The sequence below is a fragment of the Nothoprocta perdicaria genome, unplaced genomic scaffold (assembly GCF_003342845.1).
Source record: "Nothoprocta perdicaria isolate Ctin4 unplaced genomic scaffold, notPer1 scaffold_38, whole genome shotgun sequence".
Classification (NCBI taxonomy): domain Eukaryota; kingdom Metazoa; phylum Chordata; class Aves; order Tinamiformes; family Tinamidae; genus Nothoprocta; species Nothoprocta perdicaria.
Genome location: NW_020455621.1, coordinates 4,444,292 through 4,466,836, shown reverse-complemented (window position 1 = coordinate 4,466,836; position 22,545 = coordinate 4,444,292). Strand labels below are relative to the sequence as shown.

Here is a 22,545-nt window from a genome sequence, read left to right as displayed (position 1 = left end):
CAAGCAGTGCTCATCTATCAATGTGCACCACAGAAACACAGAATTCACAGAATATTTAAGGTTGGAAGGGACCTCTACAGATCATCTAGTCCAACCTTCCTGCTCAAGCAGGCACACCTACAGCATGTGGCACAGGGTGGCATCCAGGCGGGTTTTGAAGACCTCCAGAGTAGGAGACTCCACAACCTCCCTGGGCAGCCTGTTCCACTGCTCTGTCACCCTAACAGTAAAGAAGTTGCTCCTCACCTGGAGACGGAACTTCCTGTGCTCCAGCTTGTGGCCATTACCCCTCGTCCTGTTGCTGGCCACCAGTGAGAACAGCCTGTCCCCTTCCTCCCTGCATTCTCCCTTCCTGAACTTATACACATTAATCAGATCCCCTCTCAACCTTCTCTTCTCCAGAGAAAACAGGCCCAGCTCACTCAGCCTCTCTTCATACGAGAGATGTTCCATTCCCTTAATCATCCTGGTTGCCCTTCTCTGGACCCTCTCGAGAAGCTCCACGTCCYTCCTATACTGGGGWGCCCAGAACTGCACMCAGTACTCCAGGTGYGGCCTCACCAGAGCTGAGTAGAGGGGCAGAATCACCTCCCTTGACCTGCTGGCAACRCTCCTCCTSATGCAGGCCAGGATCCCATTGGCCTTCTTGGCCACGAGGGCACACTGCTSMCTCATGGTTAACTTGGTGTCAACCAGGAYTCCCAGGTCCCTCYCCGTGGAGSTRCTTTCTAGCAGGTCVACCCCTAATCTGTACTGGTGCCTGGGGTTATTCCTCCCCAGGTGCAGGACCCTGCACTTGTYCTTDTTGAACCTCATGAGGTTCCTCTCTGCCCAACTCTCCAGCCTGTCCAGGTCTCTCTGGATGGCAGCACAGCCCTCTGGAGTGTCGGCCACTCCACCCAGCTTGGTGTCATCTGCAAAATTACACACAATCCAAAGGGCAGGCGCCCTCCTTTCGGCCGGGCTCCCTCAGCCAAGCTCCACGTATGGACCACACCATGGTACTGTGGCTCAGTTGGGATATTCAGCTGTGCTGCCCTGTGCAAAGGCAACGGATCCTGCCCTGTGGCAGCTTTCTGATCTTCAAGAGTTTTGGAAAACTCCTTCCCAATCAAGCCAAGTGCAGGCATTGGACTCCAGGGGGACTCTGTTAAATGGAAGCAGTGAGGGCTATCCATTGGCTCCCATGGGAACTGTTTCCTCAGAGCATGTAGGGCTTCAAGAAAAACTATGCAGTACGTAATTTACAGAAAGCTATCTTTTTTTACAGAAAATTACAGAAACTTCAGAAAACAGGAGTCTGTATACCTAAATTCACTAATGAATCCATCAGAGAATCTTGTATTATACTTGGCTGTAAACATGTACGTGTTTGAGAATATACACACACAGAGATATGTGCTTATGCACACACACATTGATGCATTAATAAGAAAAAATCACAGGCTTCTCCACTTCAACTCAGAAGTATCAGAAGGGATTTTGCTCAGGCATTTTCTCCTCTTTTCTTTAAGAAATTGAGGAAGAGGGTTTTACATTTAAGCTCCCAAACTGACTACTCTGGAAAACTAGAAGTACGTAAAAGAGCATTTAACATCTGAGGCACTTGCATAATCTTAGTTCAAATGGTTGCCCCATCATCTTATCTTTTTGAATGCAAATCACAAAATTACTTCCTAACAGTCTAAAGCATGGAATATTTAACCAAACCTGATAAAAGCAGACACAGAACAAACGCAAAAATAATATCACCTTTAAGYTTTTTTGGAAAGTAACAGACTGAAAAAGTATCCAGAACAGTTATGAATGAGACTCAGTGCAAAGAGGAAAAATACAAAACACAGTTAACTTACGCCCAGTCTTTGCTCTTTTGCAGCTCACCGCCCCAAGTGCAACGTTCACTTTAAACTTACAGATGAAAAAAAAAAACCCACCCTTTAACAAAAGAAAACTGAAAGTTGTTGAACAAAGAGAAAAACGTTTTCTTTCATATGCACTAGAGAAGAAATGCTCCCTGGAGCTCTCAGCGAATCTCTTTTTCTCCAACAAATCTCATCTCTCTTTCAGTAACCTCCAGCTTTGCCTAAGAAGAATAACTAAATAATATTTCTTAATATTGCTCTGCATTCAAAAGACAGCAAAAAACTGAAACGCTTTCAAGGCAGCCAAAGATTTCACTGTCTGACACTCCTGAGAAGAGCTACCGTCACTTGCTATTCAGCAATCAGACTTCAGTTGAGTTACAGAGTGCAGGTGAAAGGAGTTTGCTGCTGCCACACAGGCCAAACCTCCTTCAGCAAGCCAGGCAACCTGGTATACAGGCAACCTCTGCTCAAGCAGAGTTTAAAGCTGTGATGGTGCAGAGATGAAGCAACCACAGCAAGGGTTAAGGGTTACTTCAATCYGGAATGAAGCAATTTTCAGAAGAGGGCTGGACTTGGTACAGAACTGCAGTACAGCACCATGGAGGCTAAGTCAAGGATGGCGAGGCAATGCAAAGTCAGGATTAATTAGGAGATGCCTATGAACTCAGATGAAGACTTTGTAGCAAAGTACATTTAGGGCTGCTTAGCCACATGACTCAAACTGGCAGGAAAAAAAAAGCCAACACAGMGCATGAGGACTCAGCAGTTAAAATGAGAACAAACAGAACATATTATACTCTGTGGTTGTGTAGCACTTACTGCTAAAATAATCAGAATGGAATACTGCTCCTGGATTTTTAAAGAGGGACCACATCCCTTACGATCAAAGGCCTATATCTGATGAATTCATGCTTTACTTAAACATACTTACAATGTTACAYTGCCCAGTTGCAATACCTACTATAAAAAAAGCCAAATGAAATCAAAATCCTCCTGCTCCAAATATAGAACACAGCTAGAAAGATGAACTGTGGGTTTTGGAGCATTAAGAGAAGGGTTCCAATAGTGGAAATACTTTCATAATGAAGTACCGACCACTGTTGAACACAAAATAAATAAGGATACTACTACATGCAGTTACATGACTTAACTTTTTTTCCTGGGGGAGAATGGGAGGCACAGAGAAGACACAGGCTACTGTACAACACTACAAAGTGAACATCAAGAATTAGTAGACTGAAAACTCATGGAAAGCCTCTTCTACCCGACTCTTGCTGGATAACACCTACAGCATCTAATCATTCCCACCATCAAACCTCTTCAGGCACTATGAAGTTCAGGCATTCCTACTCAAAACAACCCAACAAACAGGGGTTAGGCAGAAGCCAGAGGAAAAGAGCCCTAACAGTTCTTTCCCAAGGGAGAGTTTGAAGGGTTCTCTGGGTCCTAGAAAYATAAACCATACCTGTGATTCACTTGATTCACTTCTGTGAGGAGAAGACATCTCTGAATCACAGCGAGTCTCAAAAACAAAACAAAAGCTAATTCCCTTTGCAAACCAATTACAGAGGTTTCTGCTTGTTTCAAGCTTATTCTCCCAGCCACAAAATAAACATATTCTACTCTTCTGGTACAAACAAAATAAAAATATTCTGCTTTTCTGGTACAGCTCCTCTGCTTTCAGGAGAGGGAGCTGCAGTCTTTATTTACCTTGTCCTACAGTGTGATATATCCATTGATCTATGATACTAGCTTCGATTTACTTCAACCTCAAACTCAATATGAAACCACTACTCAGTAGCTCAGGGAAGCAGAAAAAAATCCTAACAGACTTACAGAAAAAAATCCTAACAGACTTACAATGCCCTTCACCACAAGTCTTATTTTGCATGTGCAATATCTAACAGGGCTCTAGGAAGAAAATTGAAAATGGATTATTTTTCTTTCTCTGTACGATTAACATACCGGTATCAAAGCTCGCCAGTTCTCTTTCACCTTCCTCTTTGGCACTACAATCAATCAGGCGGACAAAAAAAGACAGTGGTGTGACAGCTACCAATCCTTTGGGCTTGCTAACCTAAAAATAGCATGGTCACCTCAGGATGAGGAGCTGAAGCGGGCAAACGTGTGTGCGAGGAGGCAGCGCGGCGCGGATCAGCGCGCTCCCCAGAGAGCGTCTCGGAAAGAGACGTTCATACAGATCAAACAGCCACGACAGGGAAGCTTCCAAATTTCATTTAGCTTCTCCCTCAATGTCAGTGGGTAGACAAATTCATCTCACATCTCTTAGGGAAAAAAGGAGGTCGGTACTTTCAGATTCGGTGACAAGTTATTAACCTAAGCAACAACCAGGAAAAAGCAAAGGCAGAAAGTTGCTCTTGACAGAAGCTTCAATACAAAGAGATGACATGAGATGCCAGCCGTGGCAGAGAAATTGCTACACGAAGCTGTATCCTTTAATACCAGTAATTATTGTTAGGGGAGCTCTGCAGTTGTTAAATGTTTTGACGTTCGGATTCAAGGGAATCTTCTATGCAAATCACCCAATTCCCGTCATGAGAAAAGGAACTCCTCCTATCCGCTGAAAGGGCAATCAACAACAGTAATGAAAATAAACAAAGCTTAGATCCCCAGTTGGCTTTAGATAAAGTCCTATAATTACGGCAGTGAAAAAAGGAAAAACTTTCACATACCAAAAACGACCTAGATGATACGAAAAGAAACTTTTACTAAAATTGGTCATTTTTACAGATGGACGAATGTTAACGGCATAGTAATGGGATTTAGTGCTGTTTCATAAGTGCATTAATGTCAGCTGAAGGAAGCTCCAAAAATGCATGTGGAAAAACTGAATTATTCACAATTTCTGAATCCTCCTGCGAATCCTCCAGAATAGTAACTTAGACATCACAGTAAAGAGCTTGCAAAAATTTGCCCAGTGACAGTAAAAAGCAAACAAACCGTGCCCCTAGTCCCCAATAAAATAAAGATGCATTTAGAGAGGCATACTGCAAATCCCCGAAATACTATGGAAACAACGATGCCGACCCTCTACAATAACTTGACTTAATTCCAGCCACTCCTTGAGAGGAGGAGCAGGGAAATTGGAACAGCTTTAGTCAGGACATTCAGAACCAGCAGAACCACAGCATGACTCTCACAGAGCAGGAACTCCAGAATGCCCAGAAAAATCAAAAGACAAAACTGCTAAAGAAGGGTTTTGTTTTTTTTTTTTAAAACACAATATACACATTATACCCCAAAAGCATAACTAAGGACATTATGAGGATTCTAAAAAGCTTTCACAATTATATGTTTAGTAAGATTATTCACAGTTATGCTAGAACAAAACAAAGCTTTAAAGGGTGAGCAATTTTCATGCTTTAAGAACTACACTGAAACAGCCTGTGCGTTTGGCAGAACTTCTGCATTTCCCTTGTCAGCTGTTTCAGCAGAACTAAGTCTGGAACACCCTGGGGTGGCCACAGTCATGGAGATATTTACTTCATGAACKATTGAGATGAGCAGTTAGAACCAGTCCTTATTTTCCTTTTTCAATATTTAAGCTACTCAAATACTGATGAAAGATGCCAWAATGACAAGAACATCCAAAAAGAATGCTGCTAGAAGGGTAGGGAAGCCACTGGAAGAGAGGCACTTTAATACTACACTTCAAGACTAGGTAGAAAAATGAGAAAGGCAGCCACTGAAAAGAGTTCATCAACAGCAGGAATTTATGCCCTTGCCATATCTGTTTTGTGAGGTTAAATTCCTTAAGAATCRTGGCTGTTCACCTGGCTCATGGAGTCCAGGGATCGTTTCCCTCACTGGACTCTGATCAARCTCTGCCGATTATTTAGGAGAACACATTCATACACTCTTCATCATCCAAGCTTCTACAGAAGATATAGAATAAACACCTCTGACAATACCTTGTATAAGTTACTGTTGGTACTTTTATAATCTAGATATGCATATTCTGCATTCAGCACTTGCTTCTCCAACAAAGAAATCCAGTGATATCTATAGCTACCAAATATTGCTAAGAGTCTCCTGTCTGCAGCATTTAATTATCTGTAGAACATTTTTCTGTCTCTTACTGGTCTAAATGTGTTGCTCAAGAGAAGCCTCCTYACCTTTGGAATGCCAAGAAAGGCCTAGGTGTCTAAGAATCCAGGCAATAACTAGGACATATTAAGGAAAGGTTGAAGAGTTTAAGTACAATACTGGGTGTGACTTGCATCACTACTTAGGAAAAGGCATATACTCTCTTCCTCGTCCTCTTTAATTTGGGTGAAAGGACTRTTGCTTGTTTTGTGTTATTCACTTCAGAAATTACCATGATTACTCCACCAATTGTAATTATTTTGCCTTCATTTTGACCTTATAGTCAGCAACATAGACTGCAAGAAAAAAATGTCTCCTTATCCTGAATGCAGTAAATCAGCATAATTTGGGAAAAAAATAYGTGCAATAAAATCCCAAAGCCTCTGATTCACCATCACCTGGAAACAGTGTTGGAGAAAGACACCACTATCCATTTACCTGCTCAAGCAGCTGCCGTAGCCGGTGAAGCTGAGACTCCAACTGTTTGTTGTGATCTTCCAGTATTTGCATCCTTGCTTCCAGGCGACCTTTATGTTGCCTTAGGAGTTTAGCTTCAGCGAGGAGCTCGGCATCCTCAGCAGCATGCTGAGGGGACACAACAGTGTCTGGGGGTGATGCCAGAGGGTTGATTCCTTTCCGAAGATGTTGCTCCTTAAGTTGCTCGTATTCTATCTGCAGACTCCTGGTGCATTAGGAGAAGAAGAGAGTGATGACAATCAAGCACATAAAATAAAAACCTTTCGTAGTTCAAATGATTTTATCACCTCCAACTAACTACAGGAGACACACAGCTGATACAAAGCTCCACTCCTTGCTCACAGATAAAAAGCACACACAATAAAGTAGAGGTGAAACTCAAATATTTTGTCACAGGTGACTCTTTCACCAAACAAGGATGCAGGCTATGAACTCGGATTTCACTGGGTGCCTGTCTTCTCATCCTCTCCAACAAGACCTGCATGCAGTACATGCCAGATGCAAGCAGTGAGAGCGAGGTGACCACTCAGACAGCAGGCAGCTGATGACCAGACCTTTGCTCTTCCTCCAGGTCGGCGATGATGCGCTCCAGCTCTCCCCGCTCTTCCCTCTCCACTGACTTGAGTATCTGCGCAGGACTCTGCGGCTGGCTCACGGGCGACTCTCCTCCCAGGGTCTGGCAATACTGCTGGATAAGGGCATGTTCATCTTCCCTAGAGTCATAAAACAACACAGATAGAAGCCAGTAATGCATTTATTATGTGAGCTAACAACTCTGCCCAGCTGATGGGGCTTCTCTGGGCTTGTCGCTTGGTTACAGCAAAGTACTCGGAGCGGAAAATAAGGCTGCAAGAATCAAAGGTGCAACTGTCAGATGCTTGTGGCTCAGCAAACTGTATTAAAACTTCTCTGACTTATTTCTAAAAAAYATACTGCAGAAAACCAAAACATTCAACATACAGGAAAAAAACCCAACTGCATCAGTATAAAAGAACAGTTCATTTTAATGTATATATAAAGACCAAAGGCTGCTGATGGTGAGAAAAGAAACAGTGAAAACAAGTAATCTAAACCAAAAATAATTACTTCCAAGTGCCTTAAAAAGAAATAAAAGCAAATGAACTACTTGACAAAGTAGCCATTGACTGGTTTTATCTTTATCTTGACTGTAAATAGTCCTTAACTTAGAGTATTCTTTAGGAAAAAAAGACAATTTCTGTGTGCTTAATCTACTTAAAATTTAAAGATTAAAAGAAATATCACAGAACTCTCAAAAATGTGATGTCGCAAAGGATCATTAACTGTCTAGATAAATCAGTATGGGCTGCACAAGGGTGACTGCCAATGCTGTCATGATCACAACGTGGATTCTTTATTAGTCTTGTATTTCCACAGCTGGGTGATACGCATGTGGCACACTGGAACTCTTCAAGGGTAGCTGTTACCTTCCTCTTCATAGATCTGGGTACAAAACTACAAGCCAGGGACTGACCTTCCTTTGAGCAGCACAGAAATCCCATTCTGGTTAGGAGACAGAGAACACCTAAAACTTTTAATTATGCTATACTATCCATATTTTACTTTTCCAGTTCTGCCTTCATTTTCCACCTTTTTTTTTTTTCCACAGCAATGTTAGAGGGATAGGAAAAGATACCATGCCCTAAGAATAGTTGCTTGCTTACTCAGAAAAGGATAAATGAGACACAGAAAGACTATATGCTGTTTCTAAAAGAGAAATTGCTGAATCATAGCAATAAGTAGAACGCACTCTGCCCTTCACCAAACCCATCTTGGCTTGACTGCGAGACAGAGGTCATGTGCTTTACTGCACAGTGAGATATTTTACACAGAAGCTTCATCCTAAAAACCTTTCACAGTTAAAATAAGATAAAAAGCCAAACCAAAAAAGTCATTTACCAAATATCCAGATGTATTCAGATTCATTTGGGCAAGCATGCAGATATATGAGATATATATGGAGAGGAGACACTTTTTGTGTCTTCATTAGCAAGAGATAAATGAAGATACCATATAGGATACTGAAGCAGCAGTAAAGCAGATGGAAGAAGGAAGAGAGTTGGCATGAAAGGCACTTCAGACTGTCAGACGGGTTTCAACCGGAATGGGACCATTAGGTCGACAAGAGATAAGGAAGTGCCCCATTTAATCTGGGAGGGCAGCATCCATGATAAACAAAGGCAAAAGGTCTTTTCCACTCACGGGGCTTTATCRCAAGAACAGAATGTAAAGTTTCAAAGGTTTCCTTATGTGAGTGTGATGCAGCCGGGCTACTGTTCAGATGATTAGGTCATCTAAAGGGGACAAAGTGAACATATTTGTTGTTGAAGGTACACTCATCTGTTTACATCAGCCAATGCCAATTTTCCTTAGAATGTAGTTGAATGTTTAGATGCTTAAAAGAAATAAAAACTTTTACATCACTGCTTGCTATGGTAATCTCACAAAAATGTTAATACTAATATCTGTCTTGCAAAATCATGCAAAARCTTTTGCAAGATGCTGACAGGACCATTCTCTGCTTTTTCAGAGGACAGAAACTTTCTGAGGCTTTTAAAATAACTTAYTGAAAATATCTCTTTTGTAACRGAGTTAAGATGAACTCCATAAATATGAAATTTCTCACTTAAGAAGCTTAGAAGRATTTTTTTCTTAGAAAAACAAACATACAGCTTTTTAGAGTTTAAACCCAGAAAGAGAGTAATAATCATGAAACAGACTATTCTGCATTAAAAAYATCTATCTTACACTAATCTTTTTCCTGCCATGGTTGTAGTGAAATAACTGCTCATTCTGCTGTTCAACTGACTGTGCCTTGACATATTGAAAAGTATCCTCAAGGAGTGCTTGTGAAAGAGCATAGTAAAAATAAGTAACTGACAAGTGATAAAATATTTATTTTTCAAATAGAAATGTATTAGAGCTTTACAAGGAGACTTTTCTATTTTCTTTCTATTTGTTAAAAACCTTACATCGTAAAATATCTAAATATACAGTCCCATGTGAASAATTTGTAAAAACACTTACTTAGAAATGTATACCCTGGAAAATACAAAAATGATCTTTGTGGTGACAGCTAATGTATAAATAAATGCATCTAGAAGTAAAACACCTCCGGTGTATTACAGGTAAGAAGAATAGCTCTGGTGTACGACAGGCCTTGCACACACACTGGAGCTTTTCCCAGAAACAAACTGAAAACCTTAAGACAAAGGGAGTCTTCTCTTCTTAAAGCACATAGTAGTGATGTTAAGYCTCAGTAAATGCACATGACAGACCCAAATGAGCTGTGCAAATGTTGTTTGTGTGTGTATAAGACCCTATCCTATGCTGTTGAACTAAGATTTCTTGGTACCTCACTACGTCAATACCCACTTGAAATTACCACTACTATTGCAAGACTAAGTCAAAATATCAACAAATTTATGAGAAACAGATTCTGCCTTAACTTCTTAATGAAACTAATTTCTATGTTAGAATAACACTGATTTATTTCTACTTGAAGATAACTACTCACTGTCTATCCAAAGCTCTTAGGTGGGCTTTCCCTTTTCAACTGCTTGCTCTTCTCAGCCTCCCAAACGATCCCAGGCAAACTCAGCATCACTTTGCTGGGTTATTTTCTGGTCTAGTTTAAAACTAGAACACAGACTGCCACAGTCAATGGAGTGTGCATCTGGTCCTGACATAAAAACGAAAAATGGGCACTTCTTTAGGCATCTTAAGGAAACAAAGCATCACTTATGACTAAGGTTTGGCTGAAGCCCTGTAAACAGCTATTGGGATTCAAACTGCATGGTATGTAGATGGGCCTCTGAAGCTCCTTACTGAATTGTCTCAGCGAGAGAGTCTTCTCTGCAGTGAAGTGCTGCAGGTTAATGTCATGTTAGTGAGTACAGAAACTACCCAGACAGAATGCATTTCATCAGCTAGGTTTCAAAACACTGTTTAAATATTAATTTACGTGACACACTGCAACTATATATGCAAGCTTCATTTGTGCAAAGGCTGTTAGGCCGTTGAGAAAGGTTCACAAGATCAAGTGTTTTTGACTGGTTATTTTAATTAAACACCAAAAAGCTGCTCTCTGTATTTTAGGATGATGAATTAGTTTATAAACAGCTATGCAGGTCGCCTGGAATGCAATACGGCTCTGTAAAACTGGATTTATTACATTTATTTGACCTTTTCAAAGCTGAAATTCTGTCAAAATTTTATGTTAGTTGTAACCTCATTTTTTCATGAAACTTATATAGCCCTTAAAGAAAACATTTATATAGAAACAGCTTGCTTACTTTTCACTGTTCTGTGGCCAGTCGGTAGCACCCAAATGGGTGAACACAACTGTTCAAGAAAGAYTCAAAGTATTTTATATTTTGAATTTCTCCCAGTTATTCAGCTCTGAGCAGATTTAATTTCCCTTCTCTTTTACCTATGCTGTGTCTCAGAGTCCGCAGAGGACAGACTGCAAATACTGACTGGCCATTTTTTAGGCACCACACCCTGTAATTCACAGCATCCTGACACGAGAGAGGAAACAACTGAAAAAGTGAGAAACCTGGTAAAGAAAAAGCCATTTTCTGTGGCATTGGTTCCACCCCTAGCCTGTGCTGCCAGACTACCAGCTCAAGGGCAGAACCTTGATCTGCACGGACAGAGCTCACGACTGTAATTAAGACGGATCTCGTAGTGGCACTGGGGCCTCAGGAGAGACCTTCCTGATGGCTCCCGCACAAGGGCATGACACACACTCCTCAACACGCAAGTATCTTCATTTTGGGAAACCAGAATTTTCTCCTGTCCAGAACTAGTTGCAGATGACAGTTGGTAACCAAAGTAAAAGCACAGAACCAAAATCAACTCCTTGTCTTTTCTCACTGGTTACTCGCTGGAAGATCCTGTGCTTTGAGGAAAAGYTAGAACTGCACAGATGAAGCCTTCACCAGCTGGCACCGCAGTTCATCATACTAGAGAGTTATAAAAACAACATCCAAAGAAGGTCAGACTTGAAAGAAGGATACCTCAAAGGAAAGCAAACCAACCAATGGAAAATGGTATTTGAAATATCCTATTCTCTTTGTGGATATATATTTTCAACAGGCCTATTCAAAAACATGCATTAAGCACTGGGGAAGAGGGAGCAAATGCCATAAGGAATTTACATACAGCTTTCCTAGCATTGAGCCTGAGTCATTAGAAGACAAATTGAGATTTCTTCCCAGTCACTCTTCATCCTAGCATATCATTTGACATGATTAAGAAAACTGATTGCTAAATTAGATTTTGGACAATAAGATAAATGAGTTTGTGGTAACTATATTTTCCCCACCATTTTCATTTTTTCCTTATAGCTCTAATGCCAAGCACCATGTATTCTAGTCCAAAGAAATTAAATCCTAACGATGCTGTAAGAAATACTGGAATAAGGTCCAAAACCAGTATTCATTTGAAAGTATTCAAAATTCTCCCATCCTCTTTAACTTATCCATTCTTCTCCTGACCTTATTTTCATCTGTAGTTAACATTTGCCTATGACAAGATGCCTTTTCACCATAAAGAAGGCCAATATATTCAGTTGCAGTACAGTGGGACGCTGCACGGCAGTGCTGGCTGACTGCAGTGCAGGCCCTCCCTGCTCACTCAGAACCACAGCATGGTTGAGGCGGGAAGGGACCCCTAGAGATCACCTAGTCCARCCCCCTGCTCCAGCAGGGACACCCAGAGCACGGGGCACAGGCGGCATCCAGGCGGGTTTGGAAGAYCTCCAGAGAAGGAGACTCCACAGCCTCCCTGGGCAGCCTGTGCCAGGGCTCTGGCACCCTCACAGGAAAGAAGTTCCTCCTCACAGGCAGATGGAACTTCTTGGGCTCCACTCCTACCCTAGCATGGGGCCTCCCTCACAAGCAGAAATCCTCCCTTCAGCAGAGTCCTGCATGACACCACAAATGCCGCAGACATGAAGAACACCAGGAATAAAGGGGGTTAATCAGAAAATGGCTATTTAACATCCACATGTACAGGGAAATCCTAAATACTACGCACAACGCCACTAGCCTCAGTATGGACGGGATAGTTTGTATATTACAGGARTAAGAGAGCTAGGCTCTTGTCCAATTTTCCTAACACTGCTTTTTGCTTCTCATGCTACTACCTCATGATTTACCCAACRGTGAGGCAAGGCTTTTTGTTAGATTTGCTATTCATCATTGTCTGTTGCCAGCTCTTCAGTTTTCCCTTATGTTCATTTTCACTTGTGAAAAGTCTGCTTTTAGGATATTGATGCATTTTTGCATAGACTAAAGCAAAAAAAAAAATTCATTACAGTAGTCTAGCTTAAGCATTTACGACTCTAATGTGCAGCAGAGAAGWTGAAGGAAATACATTTTCCTTCAATGTCTTTCTGTTAGAAAATACAATCAYGGAGGCATTAAAATATTTGCTTGGAATTCTGGACACGGATTTTTTGTTATCCACAAATATTTTTTCAAATGGGGAAAATGTAGTTTAATGGAATACACAAACTTTTGGGGAGTTTAGAAGAACTGAATTAGAGGAAGTTGTAATGAAGTTCAAAAAACAGGCTAAGTAAAAAAAAGAATCATTTGAAGGATGTTTTCCTAATCAAATCGCATATTCTAGAACATTTGTGAGGTAACTTGTAACGTATAATTGAAGGCAGAAGTTTTCAGGACATTCAAATGTAGGCTTCTTATGCAAGCCCTTAGGAGCATGAAGTGTATTAACAATTAATTAATAACAAGGTTAAGCTGACAAGGCAAAAGAGGTTATTCTCCAACATCAAATGCAACTTTGCCTCTATTATAGCTTGAAGTAAACTGAAGAACTCTTGTGGACTCAAAAAAAAACCAAAACCAAAACAACCAAATTCTGATTATGAGAAGCAGAGATTTTGGTTTCCAAATCAGTAATCATCTCCTGAAGGTTTAAAAGAATAACACAAGAAAATGAGATTTTCCTCAGCTATGTTTATAGCAGATATACTTGAGCTGAAAAAGAAAATGGATTCAATTTTCAAATTTCCCCTTCGGATTCAGTCTACACAGAATAACTACAATACATATTTTTATGTCAAATTGTATTTAACCATTAATAATGCTGGTGAACTATAATTCTAGATACCCAGTGTTTCAGCTGTAAGAAAATGAGGATACTGCCTGGGTTTGAGATTTCACAGATCACTTTCTGCAGTAGTTCAAGCCCAAGCTGGTAAATCCCAGTTCTTCAGAATTTTGTGGGTACTTTAGCACGCATCTGCTGAAAGTTTAGTATTATCTGCAAATAAAAACGTGCCACATGGTCAAAACAAAACAAAAAGCCCACAAAGCTTCCTTGCCTTCCCTGACCTCTGAAGCTCTGGATGTCTATGCAACAGTCCCCACTGGCAAATGGGCTGAGAGCCAGTGTCTCTCCACTATAACTGTACCCAAATYCACTAAGTTTGTTCCTTTTCCTAAAAGAGAGGTTATTTTAACAGATGAGAATAAAAATGGTATTAAAACCCTCAGATGAAGTGTCAATAAAACTAACTGTATATAACTCTCTTTACTATTGGAATGGATGGCTGCTCAGTCTTTGTACACAACTAGAATCATTAAKTGCAAAATAAACAATGGCTCAAGTGCATGAACATTCAGGTGCTTTCAGATTTCCAGCTTCCCCTGCCAAATGGCAGCATGATTGCTTTTTATGTTTTGAAGTGAAATCAAAAGGGAATAGTCTGGCTGCATTTCTGTCATTGGTGAGCCTCCTATTAAGGTTACAGACGATAAACAATTTTAGCAGTTATGTAAAAAGAGCTGATCAAGCAGGAAAGAGGAAACACGTTTATAGGTGATCATGAGTGCTTCTGCGAAAGATAGTATTTGTATCTCAAACTGCTAGAAAAAGTTCTTTGGAAAAATTATTTCACCATTAGGTTTTAAGATAGTAAACGAAGGCATTACTAAGAAGAGCAGCCAATTCTAACTAACCAGAGCTGAACAATAACAAATTCTGCTCCCTCTGCAACAGGATGACTTTCTTTAATAGCCTAAAAGAGGTACTGTCCTACTACACTGACTTTATTAACTGAACTGATAATACAATGAGGTTGAAACATTCATTTATTTTAACATGGAAAAAAAAMCCCACATTCAATTTCTTAGTAATTCACAGGGTTTTATGTTTTACCAAATTCAGCAATACATTTTTAAAAAGTCTTTTACAAYGAAACTGTCATATAATTCCGAAACACAAAGTAGCCTTGATAAAATTAATAAAGGGCTACATTTATGTCCCCAAGTATGAAGAGATGGATCAGTAGCCAATAAAGTGAAATCTAAGCAAGGAAAAGTAACAGCATAGTTCTGGATCTGCATAACGCCTCTAATATGGAATATTTTTGGTTGTTTTCAATGAGAAAATATTCCTGGAGGTTAATACAAGTCACTGGCACACTCCATTGCCCACTCCTACATTTTATAGCATGGTAAGAGCAGAAGAGCAAAACAGATTACAGCCTGTAAAGCTGTGACTTTTTTCCAGTCGCATGACACGTACTCATTTCTGACAAACTGAAGTTCCCTTATGTTGTCAACTTATTCAACAAATAAACATCACTAATATATATCATCAGTGCTTGTACGAATGAAATTTATGCAGGCATTCATGCAGCCATACTTAGTAGCTGCTTTCACTGGGACTGTAATTTGTGTTACAGTTCATAAAGGTGGTGTCATGCAGCTGTATCCAAATATATCCATCTTTCCTTGCAAACTTAATGAGGTACTTACACACTTCCCGTGGTGGAGCTGCTGTCCGTGAGGAAGGAGCCGTTGGTCCTTTCCATCTGGGCCAGTCTGAAAGACAGGGAAAATCCATCAGTCTCAGACACTACGCTGCACAATTTAAATACGTCTATGTGCAGATTAGTGCTTCTTAGAAATTACTCAGATATGGCAATGTTGCCTAATCAGGCTAGAAATAAACTCCTAGACTTTGAACAAGAACTTATAATACAGAGGGTTTTTATRAGAAACTTGTGCTATGATTAACTAATTCTACTTGCCAAGCAACAGGGAACAAGTATATTTTCTATATCTAGTATAAKTATCATTAGCACCACCACAACTCTCATGGCAAAATTAGTTAAAGAGATGTTTTCACAGATGGTTTTCTTGTTTGAATTCTATAGAGCTGGACTAACAAAAGAGGATAAATACTTTTTAAATATAGCGCATGCAACATCTGAAATTATGCTTGGCAAATAACATCACACTGTGGACAGACATGTCCTGGAAAATCACCCTAAAACTGTGTAATTATAGTGATTCCCTGAAGTTAAATCTTGGAACACTCAATGCTGTCCAAATACCAGGTCTATACTAGTCTGAATAGAGATCATGCATTTCCTTTACTTATTACCTYACTAATAAGATATCTTAAATTTCATGTGTATTTGTGCAAGTGCATTAAGCATTATTAAAGATACTTGCAAACCTATTTTGTAAGCAGTGGGCAAGTCCCTAAAAATGAGAACTCTGGTGTATTCTTTTTTCACAGAGCAGGCCTTCCCATGGGTACATTTGTCAGTGCTCCTCCAAAGTGAAGGAGGACAAGAGGGGCAACACAGGACATCACTGTCCTCCTCGTGCCACCACAGCTGCTGGCTGCCTGGCTCCGTGCTGATGCCTCCCCCATTCCCGAAAGAGAAGCTTCCGAAAGATGGGAAGGTTTTCAGATCATCGCTGTCCACATGACCCCAATTGAGGTCTAGTTAATAYTGAATAATATAAGGTAGTTATCATAATGCTAGTCATGTTTATAATGGTTCTTAGTTTGATAGCCAAGTCCTTGACCAAATAATTTTTTTTATTTTTCAAACTTAATCTTCATAGAGACTTTGCTGCCTCCTTTTCAGAAAGGAGCCTGAGGCACAGAAATTCGGGTAATTTGCCCCAAATCTCTTAGTGAGCAAGTAACAGATATTCAGTCTCTCACACATGTGCTCTATCAGCAACAGCATCTCTTCAGGCTCCAGCACATATTGAAAATTCGCTTGGAAGAGCGAATCCAGCTAGATCCAATCAGAAAGCACACAATAAAAAACCAAGATGATAGATACTGGATGAGTTATGCTGTATTACCAGAGGGGATAAAAAGAAAAAAAAAAAAAAAAAAGATTTTGACTAATTTTAGATAGCTTGCTTACACAGTGTTTTTAAGTGGATGTTTCTTGCTTTCTAACCAACTTCTGCCCACAGTCAGAAAGAGACGTGTGAGAGCCACGCACGGCTGGCTGTGAGCARCATCGGGGAAGGGAAGGAAAGCAGGTATTACACCAGGAGCTCTTACTGACCCTTGGGGAGGGTGCAGGGCTTGCACTTTACCTTGACACAAGGAACCATGGCGTGGCAGTGTCACAGGCTCAAAAAAAGAAAGATTGGGAAGGGAAGGACAAAAAAAACCCAGACAGCTTTCTAGTCTAATTTAAGTCTAATTTCCTTGCTTTTGTCTAATTTAAAGTCGAGGTCGTAACTGATTACGACATGGCCTAAGTTTTATATTCAAAAAYTGTACTGGTGACATCACATTTTTATGAACGGCATGTTTCAAACAACTGAAAAACAGCATAAGCTTGCCTTCAACAAATCAGTAAAAAGAATTAAAAAATTCACTGTGGAATAAAATAAGGAAATTGACGCTGACAACAGGCAGCCCTTTGGCATTAACTTATGCTCATTTTTTCCTTGCTGCAAATAGCATGTGTTGGGTAAGCTGGGTATCTAACAAATGGTTTAAGAATTTGCTTTATGGTGCCCAAGAACGCAGTAGCAAACAGGTAGCATTAACAAACACAACCTGTGGAGATTATTTACAACAGCAAACTCCTCTAGAGCAAAATTAAGGCAGTTCCTATGGTAAAAGAAATCAGTTTCTCAGTTAAAAGTAGTTATTCATAAAGTAGTTATTTTTTCTTAAGAGGGCACCTCTGGTTGCTGGCAACCATCAGCAGATTCTGAGTGGACAGAGTTCAATAAATTCCTTTTATGCTAAAAGGAAGGTTTGGGGGGACCCCATGAAAGGTAGAACATTTGTAGTTGCTGTATCCTTTGCTAAAAGTCAACGACAGTGGATAACCATTTTAGAAAATAAAATGAAAATCCTGGGTCTAAAGTTACATATCCAGCAAGTTGTATGTATTTCCAATGGTTACAAACAAGGAAGCCAAAGGAAAATGGTGCTTTTTAGAAATAACATGCAGTGATTCTGCAACAGTTTCTGTTCTGTAGGACAGATGACAGATTTAATGCATCTATTTAAAAGTTTAATATGCTGTATTCAGAAGAAGCTGATTTACAAATAGCTGACTTGCTTTTGAGTATAAAGATATATATTTTTTAATAAATAATGTCCAGGCAGTGGAGTATATTAAAAATCAGCAGGAATCTATCACAACATGTAGTGTAGCATAAGAAGCAGTGTGTGCAGGTCTTACCTTGTAGCATACTGCTCTATCCTGGTGTGTGTGTCATCATGAAATAGCTGTGGAGACTGCGAGGGACTGGTTAAACAGAATAACAAAACAAAAATTAATACCGTCTAAAGCAATGTAAAAATATCAAGGTTATTTAAAACATAAGTTACACTGCTGACAAATGAATGAATTAAATTCACAGTACTGTTGTGGTGGGTTGTTCCTTCGGGCTTTTCAGTGCACCATAGCCTATAGCTTATACATGTCAGATTAGCAGCTTCTCAGCTCAAAGGAAACAACTACCATTCTGAGCTTCCCAGGCAGAGAGGTTCTGCATACTCACTCGTATTGCTCTGGCCACATGCTGATGAGAGTGATAGGACTGCAAGAAAGAAGAAGAAAAAAAACCAACTTTAATGTCACTTAAGACAAAGCTGAGAAAAACAMACGTTATTTTGAGCAGCAACCCAATCATTTGTACTGGCAACTGTTACAGAATGAGGCAGCAGCAGATACTGCAGCCTACAATGGACAGAAGACTGGTTTATGTGCCTTAGTCCGTTAAATTAAAAAATAAATTGTTAAAAAGATCAGGAAGCATTATTGACTGAATTTTTAATTTTTTAAATCATGATTAGTTTGCTTAAATTGCACTTTGTTTGTTTGTTTTTAAGGAAAATATATATATATTTTATCACATATAGAAGACAGAATGAATACCAAATTTTCTCAGCATGATGCTGGCAGTTTATCTGTGTATTTCCCACATGCCTGGACCAAGAGAGTTTTGCCCCTGACCTGCATTTACAGTTTTGACATTCCAGTTTTGGCGTCAATGACAACTTGTCATCACATCAAAGCACCTTTAAGTTCCTTTGTTCTTGACATTTTTTTGATTGTTTGTTTGTAAGTACACACCAGTTTACAACTGCTCTAATAACATTTTAAAATTTGCACGTGTGCTCCAATCCAAATCCCTGCTTAGAACTCAGGCCACAGGTCAGGTTCCTTTGTCGTGCTTCTTCAGCCAAGAACGAGCAGGGTTTATTTACTGTAAATAAAATGTACCATCTTCTGGCCAGGAAAGCAGAGCACAGGCAATGGCAGAGGTCTACTGTACATGAAGCTTTATATTGGATGTTGCTGCTAACTTTAAGTGGCACATTGTTTAGACGGTACTGCAGCAGTGCAGGCTCCAGGATGTCAAGGAGAGTCAGTCAACCGAACTCCTTCTATCGCCCTGTCACCATATCTTAATTTGATTCTTTTAAGACTGTCCTCCTTTGACAGCTGACAAGAAAGTAAATAAATGAAGCAAAGTATTTCTGCCAGCACCATAAATAGTGTGGAGACATTCACAGGGCTCTCTTATCAAGCCCCCCCAGATTTCTGAAGTCTGTTGGAGCCTAATTATCTTGGAGATCTCCACTGCAATGCATTTGAAATAGGGTAGCTGATTCCAAAGTCATAAAGGAGAAAAGAGAGGAACTCGGAGACCAAATAAGCAATGTGGTTCCAAAAACCTCAATGTTATAAAAAGTTCTTTGTAAAACAGCTGTCAACTCTACCTTCAAAATTTTTACCTGCTAATATTCACAGCCCACCAAAATCAAAGCCTAAAGCRTGCTACTTGCAGAAAACGAGCAAGATCATCCAATATTCACGGAAAATGGCCCAGCACAAGGCTCTACAGCTGCTTTTGATTATTTTTGGGCTAATGAAAAATGCCAGTGGCCCCAGCAGGGATTATATTGTAGTGAAGCTTACGTTTCCAGGTTGTCRCCCTCCAGAACGGTTTGCACGGGTAAGTAGCCGAGCCGGGGGTGCTTTGCAAAATACTTCTTCGAGCGGAACTTGTTCTTCAGCACCTTGGTGAAGTCCCGTACATCTTCCCCAGACGTTGTCTTAAAAAGTAAAAGAAATTAAGTTGAATGTTGCTAAGCTGGCACTGAGATAATAATGTTGCTACTGTCCTCAAAGAGGATTCGATGAAAAACTTCACAATGTTAGGGATTTTAAAGCTGCTTTTCTAGTGTATTGAAACATGATAAATCAATAACAGTAATGCACCTACAAATTCTCTTTTATTAGTTAAAAATGGCAAGGCTTCAGATTCCTAGCAAAAATACACTAGCTTCCTCCAATTTATTAGTTGGTAAAAACTGAAACAGGCTCAAGTCTTAAAAGCAAAAATTTATAACTAGTCTTTAAAAAAAAAGCAAAAATCTGTTTTTTTCAGGAAAAAAATGCAGCTCTCTTTTCCATATACTAAGGAATACTCTTAGCAATTGGAGGCAATCTTGACTATCCACACTCATACCGATGAAGCATCTGACACACCCCATAGACAGAAGGCAGTGTGAAAACCTTGCAATTGTTGGTTGAAGAAATACAGCTGACAATAGTGGCTTTGTTGCAAAAAATACAGCCAACAGCCCTCTCGATTCACCGAGTGCCACAGATTACTCCATGCCACCCATCACACAACTCAGCTGTGAACCAGGAGCATGAGKCAAAAGCAGTAGGGGCTAAGCCAGCCCCTCCCGCAATGGCCACGTTTTTCCACAAGCACTTTCCCATGCTTCCAGAGCTCTTCCCACAGGTTCCTGCTACTACGCACACTGTTCCAGAGCCCAAAGATGAAATTACAGCCATTGTACGGGCCCCGTTGAAAGGCACAATCAGAAGCAACCCCGACACAAACAATCTGCACCCAAAGCAACAAACTCCCTGCCTGATCCAGCAGGAGGTCTCCAGGAGCAGAGCAGGCCCGTGAAGCAGCAAGGCCACAGTCTTGTCCAGCACTCGGCCCTGTCCCTCACCCCAAGGGCCTGCCTATGGGGTGCAGGTAAAATGGGTGCAGCTGCTTTCAGAAATCGCTTTAATTGGAATTAATCACATTAGTAACGACAGCACGCCTTGGTAATGCTGCTCAATTAACTCCTGCTGCAAAAGCAAGAACGCAAGCAAGAAAATGCAGGCCTAATACAGCAGGTGAACACACCTGTAACAGACGGACTTGCAGGGAGATAYAGCAGCACACAGTACACTTTTAAAGTATATATGTTTACAGAAGGCATGGTGCACTTAAATGGAATGGTCCCCATCACACAGAGGGGTTAGTGTTGAAGGGATGTTTTGCTGCAAGGGCAGTGCAGGCCAAGTGCCATCCACCCCCTCTGAGGGCAGCTCCTTAGCTGAAGGTGGCAGCAGCTCCTACAGATCTACACATGGGAGCAGCTCCCAAGCCAAACCCTTTCAGAGGCTGCACGTTGACTTTCCACACACTCTTTTAGGGAAAACATGTTAATATAATATAATGMCAAAGCTTAAGGGAGTCCAAAGGGGGAAAAAAAAGGTTAAAGGCTTTTCAGTTTAATTATTTTTTGCTATTATAGTGTGAAAASAGACAGAGGAATAGGCAAACTAATCTCTCACTTTATTCTCCACTGTCAAAACAAACAAAATATCTATTTGCCTCTGTATTTTAATATTTGTATYGTATATGTCATTTACATTATATATTTATAGTCATTTACAAGTGCTGACTGAACTAACTGTAAAAAATGGTAGGTTATCAAACTGACATTGGCAAGACTCTTTAAGATTCAGTTTGAACWAGTGAAAACTGAGCAAATTTGAGATGGAGAGAGATGTTGGAACTCCCAAATTTTAACACAGGTAAATCAGGAAGGGCTCACAAAATGATTGCCAAAAAAAGCAGCTGTTACACTCACTTATGCATCTAAACAAAGAATGTGAAGTGCAAAGGGCTGTGAATTTTCATGCAACAATAACTGCAGCAGATGGAAGGCTGTCCCACGGCCAGTGAATRAAAGTTTTCATATCTACATATTACAGAAATAAATGTCTATTGAGCTGCCAAACTTTTCCTCTCGGGTCCTTTTTATTTGCTACGACAGCCTGACCCAGTTCCTTGCAAAGACTAATTTGCCTCTGTACTGAGCGAGGCTCGTACATACTGACCAGAGAAATCTGAGCGGATTTGGAGGAACTCTTTGAATTTAAATGCAGCTAAGTGACAACCTATAAAAGTGGTTGTCTTAGGCTTTTTGTATATACCCTCATGGCACAGTACAAACAAAAATCATGCCAGAAGAGATGTACTTTAACACTGAACTTTTGAAAAATAGCCAGGGGCTCTTCTGTACAACCTATCTACAAAATGAAAAACAGCAGCTGACTTGTATACTTCTTTACATCTTCTTTACATGACATGTTGACTATTTCCACAAAAGTCAACAGCACAGACATCACAATATTTGCAAAACTATTTGAAAAGCAAGCAAGCAAGCAAACAAAAAAGCTTTTACTGGAATAAACATTTCCTCCATACAAGCATATTCTCAATCTTAATTTAAAATCTCTGTTCCTAGAACGTGACAAAGTTCAGGAAGGAATGACTATGATCCATACCTGGCACACACAAAAACCTATAAATAAACAATTCTCTGTATCTGAAAGTCTCCAGTAGAAAATATGGAACAATTGACAACTGGCATTAGGACTCTTCAAACTACAGCCAGGAATATATGGAATCAGAAATCACAAACTAAGAACAAGCAAAACCCCTTATAAATG

At 40.2% G+C, this 22,545-nt stretch overlaps 1 protein-coding gene across 1 annotated transcript in view; it reads right to left on the bottom strand.

The window, feature by feature from the left end:
- Positions 1 to 22,545, bottom strand: part of UTRN (utrophin) — a 344,252-nt gene that overhangs the window by 9,303 nt on the left and 312,404 nt on the right. Inside the window, exons 65-70 of the mRNA XM_026044733.1 lie at positions 19,711 to 19,847; positions 18,287 to 18,325; positions 17,965 to 18,030; positions 15,260 to 15,325; positions 7,004 to 7,162; positions 6,411 to 6,654 (exon numbers count right to left, since the gene is read on the bottom strand). Coding sequence (XP_025900518.1) covers positions 6,411 to 6,654; positions 7,004 to 7,162; positions 15,260 to 15,325; positions 17,965 to 18,030; positions 18,287 to 18,325; positions 19,711 to 19,847 — 711 coding nt within the window. The remainder of the gene's footprint in view (positions 1 to 6,410; positions 6,655 to 7,003; positions 7,163 to 15,259; positions 15,326 to 17,964; positions 18,031 to 18,286; positions 18,326 to 19,710; positions 19,848 to 22,545) is intronic.